The following is a 4,431-nucleotide window of genomic DNA, read 5'->3' on the forward strand; positions in this document are numbered from 1 at the left end:
TAAATTTGGGATTTATCTATCTCGACTTATTTTTAAATTTTGATAAAATTGTTAATAATTTTCAATAGTTTTATGAAACAAATTATTTATCAATATTAATTGTTATACATATTAACAGTGGTAAGATTTCTTTTATTTAATGTTAAAATAATATATATTGATATCAAAAAATTAATAGTAAAATATAAAAATAATTATTAACAAAAATTTTGGTAAAATCACAATTTAATAATTAAAAAATTATGTTGGTGAATTTATCTTGTAGTTAGTTTTTGAGATTTTTTTTGAAAATTAATTTTGAACGCCAGCTTAGCCAAGCAATCAGCCGTGGAGTTCGTCTGGCGCTGAGTCAAGGCAAAACGATTCTTGAACTCAAAAATCTTCTAGATCAGGGACTTCTCAAGGGGAGCGTTTGGAATTTTCCAATGATAGATCAAGAGGAATAATACTACTTCCCAGGAGTCCGTCTCACACTCAATGTCTCAATGGTTCTGATTTCTGCCTCTTAAGCCCAAAACAACCCCGTCAAACGTCAATTATTTTTTCACTTTTAGTTATACGGGGTCAAAAATTAATTTTTAAAATTATTGTGGTTCATTAAATAAATATAACAAAATAAATTAGGTTAATTTTTCAAATATTTTTAACAGCTGGCATAGACAATTCCATCAAATACTTTGCCATTTTGCACCCATTCTTCTCCATTCAGTTTCTTTCTTCCAATTTCTCTCTTTCTCTCTCATGGCCCACCTCCTCCAGATCGCTGTCGTCCTCGGCCTCCTCGTCGCCCTCTCCGCCACCACCGCTTCCGCTCGCCCCTGTCGGACCTTCGTCATATCCTCTTACACGTTCGCCCTTCCTTCCTCCGACGATCCCTCCCTTCCTTCCACCGCTACACTCACCACCTTCACCGAGATCCGCTCCTTCCGCCCTTTCCCCTCCGAGATCTTCTTCGACCGCGCCGTCGAGGACTCCTCCGCCGCCGTCGATATTGACAGCAGCCCTCGCCTCGCCGCACCCTTCGGATTCTCCTCCGAAGAATTCAGCTCCCTCCGTGATCGCACCAAGGACATCCTCTCCGTCGTCGTCGCCCTCCTCTTCGGCGTCGGCTGCGGCGCCCTCACCGCTGCCACCATGTACCTTGTCTGGTCCATGTTCTCAAGCCGTTACGAGTACCGGTACGAAGATTACCTCGATGATGACGAAGAAGAAGATAAGATCGAGAGCCCTAAGAAGTTAGGGTACGTGCAGATTCCGGCCGGGGAGACGAATGGTCTGGCGAAGAATGCGGTATGAGAGTATATATTTAAAACCTTGTGGTTGAATTAGGGGTTATGTGGCCCATTTGTGGATTGTTTATTATAATCGAATTATAGTGGAGATTGATAAGAAGAAAGAAATTGATTATGCTGTGTTTGTAATTTGTTAATTACGTGTTTAATTCACCGTCTCCGCTTATGGGTTACGATTCGCGTACTTTGCACTGAAATGTGTTCTGTTATTGTTATAAATGTTAAGTGTTAATTATGTTTATATATTTGCTATATCGGTAATTAGCAAATTGTAACTTATAATGTCGTTGATATTAGCATCATATGAATTATGATTATCAATTTTATGCTGAAGATAGATAGATAGATAGATAGATAGATAGATAGAATAAGTTTGGAAGTTTTATGAATTATGACTGTGGAATATGGAATATTAGATTAGATTTTTCTGGGGACTAGATTGGAAGAACATTGAAGCCTTTAGATTGGTCTAGTGGTGAGAGGTTTAAGTAGTATGGGGTCCTTGATTCAAATCATGCATGCTTGGATATTGTTCAGTAATTTCGTCAATTCACCAACTTCATTGAGCTATGGAGATTGATATACTTTGATTAGAGGACAAAGGGTTTTAGACTTTAGTTTAGGGGAAGTTGAAACAATTTGCAGATGGAATGGTTAGGTCATCTAGAGAGTGCAGATAACATTTTTTCTTAGTAAGAGATTTGTACAATCGGAATGATTAGATAATCAGAATTTTTACCAGAATTATTTCCAAAATGATGTTATCCTTGGTCCCTAGATGAATAAATGGAGTTGGTTTCTGTAACCATTGGCGGGAAATCACTCCCCGTCTCTGCAGATCCTAGATAATTCAAGGATAATATGTTAAAATGTTATTGAGCATTAAATTTGTTTTGGACAACCAAAAAAAAAAAATAAAAGAAATATCAATATTATTTTGTCTCTTCGCAGATATGCGAAACTTATTTGGATGTTCAAATAAAACTTTTTATGATTCAAAAGCAACTTGTAAAATGATCCTCCCATCCCACCTTGTACTTGCAGCTATTTATTGGTCAGCGATAAATCTTTAAATGGAGTTTCGATCTGCGACGAATTAGTGTTTAGTTTGGCCCAGGTTGGGAAAAACCGTAAAAAAAAAAAAATGATCCTCCGAAGCTAGTACATGCACTGCTTTTCATGGACAATTAAAATGTTAAAGGAATTAAGTTGCAATTTTTTTCTTTACCGACTAAAAAATGAAATTATTTGAGAAAATAAACTGTACATTGAGTTAGATTGTTATAACATTCCATTAATATAATAAAAGTTGAAAAAAATTGCAAAGTGAAGTAACATTAAAAAATTGAGCTAGTTTTGTTTAGCATTTGAGCACGATAAGAAACAGTTTAAAGATTTTTCTTTTCCTTGTTAATTTTGTAATTACAGTTGCATGAACATAGCATTTACGTATATCTCAGACCTATTATTTGATTCTGACATTTTTTCCTCTTAAATCGTTTGTAACATTCATTTGAGTAGTGCTTCTTTGGATTCAAACCCTTACGGGTAAAATTCACTCAAGTCACTTCCACTGGGGCTATTATTACTTAAAACATCTCACTAATTAAAAAGTTACTGCTTACTAATCAATATCAGTGTTAAAAAGAAAAAAAACAAGCATCCCATGTTAAAAAGCCTCAGTTGCTGATGGCAGTTGAAACTTCAGTAACGATCTCCTTTGTCAAGTTTATAAGATTAGTCTTAACCCACCTAAAGTAATAAACTTGCATAAACAGCAAATGGAGCAGCATTTAAAGGGGAACCATCGAAGCTGTTACAACTAAAAGAATGGTATACATTTAAATCAATAGTAAAATCTACAATTAGCTAAAGTTAGCCCACTCAGCTGGATGCAATACACAGTACATTATCTCAGGCAAGAGATTAGCCAAATACTATAATACTGATACACTTACATTTCTGGTCTTCAGAACACAAGTTACAAACTAGAGAATAAATGTTATTCCTAAGTTTCTTATCATAAGATATCATTTTTGAAACCTTATAAATCCTACAACTCTACAAGTCACAATGATGGCAAAAGTGGAACAGATAATAGAGTATAATACCGGGATTCTACCGATTGTTCTTCCATCAAACGTTATTGACAAATGATCTACAAGAGGTTATGCAGGAAATCCACACCAAAAGAGCAAAATAATGTCAACAAACCTTTACCAGGTGGAATAAATAACTGGCTAAGGTAAAGGAATAATATAGAATATCAAGGTTTAGATCATGAGACAAATGTGTGAGTATGAAGTTGTACTCTTATTTGAAGAAGCACTAACTACCTCGTTTATTACCTAAAAGCATTGACATTTAGAATTTAAAATTCATCTTAAATTCTTCTTATTAAACAAAGAATTTTGTACTCTTTGTTAACCATACAAATCATGACTCTTTACATTATTATATTTTATATAAATAGTTGAAATGTAAAAAAATAACTTATTAATTAAATTAATAATTTTTTAATTTTTAATTAGCTAAAAATAATTTTTTTAAAAAAAAAAAAAAAAACTAAAGATTTTAAATTACTACTTTATTTATTACCTCTAATGGTATATTATTTTTTAAGAAATGTTGTATTTTTTATTTTTCAAAATAACATTTGTTTTTGTTCCGGGGTTACTCCTTTTTGGGTTATATCTGACATCTTCTAATGTCAAGGTGCTACTGATGTCTTGGTGAAAGTAGGAGTGTTATCTATAAGGGATTCCGATACTTAAGTTAGCAAGTATTTTAATCAAGTTTTGATTAGATTGGAATACGAAGAATATCTTAGGGTATTAAGGTATTTATAAGTTTAGATATAGAATTAATAACCACCTTAAATAGTTTCATTTTTTATGATGAGTTTGTTACTCTCTTTTTAGTTTTAAATGAGTAAAAAATATTGTAGGAGTAGATTGAGATTCATCTTATTTGAATAAGTCAGGTCAAATTGACACCGCATAAGCCAACCTATATAAGGTCGGACACGTCTCAGAATGAAATATAGACTGTAATTCTATATATTAGACTTTTAATTATTTTGGACCTTGACTAAATTGTGGATCAAGATATAAATAATTTTAATATAAATATGGTGTTA

The 4,431-nt window shown here is 33.2% G+C and overlaps 1 protein-coding gene across 1 annotated transcript; it reads left to right on the forward strand.

Annotated features, from left to right (window-relative positions):
- On the forward strand, positions 663 to 1,564 carry LOC107609590. The gene has a single exon (XM_016311592.2). The coding sequence runs from the start codon at positions 742 to 744 to the stop codon at positions 1,294 to 1,296; it is 555 nt and encodes a 184-aa protein (XP_016167078.1). The 5' UTR covers positions 663 to 741; the 3' UTR covers positions 1,297 to 1,564.

Source organism: Arachis ipaensis, chromosome B07 (genome assembly GCF_000816755.2).
Source record: "Arachis ipaensis cultivar K30076 chromosome B07, Araip1.1, whole genome shotgun sequence".
Lineage (NCBI taxonomy): Eukaryota > Viridiplantae > Streptophyta > Magnoliopsida > Fabales > Fabaceae > Arachis > Arachis ipaensis.

What these genes read in the sequence shown, in the direction of transcription:
- LOC107609590 (XM_016311592.2), top strand. Translation starts at nt 742, where the DNA reads ATGGCCCACCTCCTCCAGATCGCTGTCGTCCTCGGCCTCCTCGTCGCC.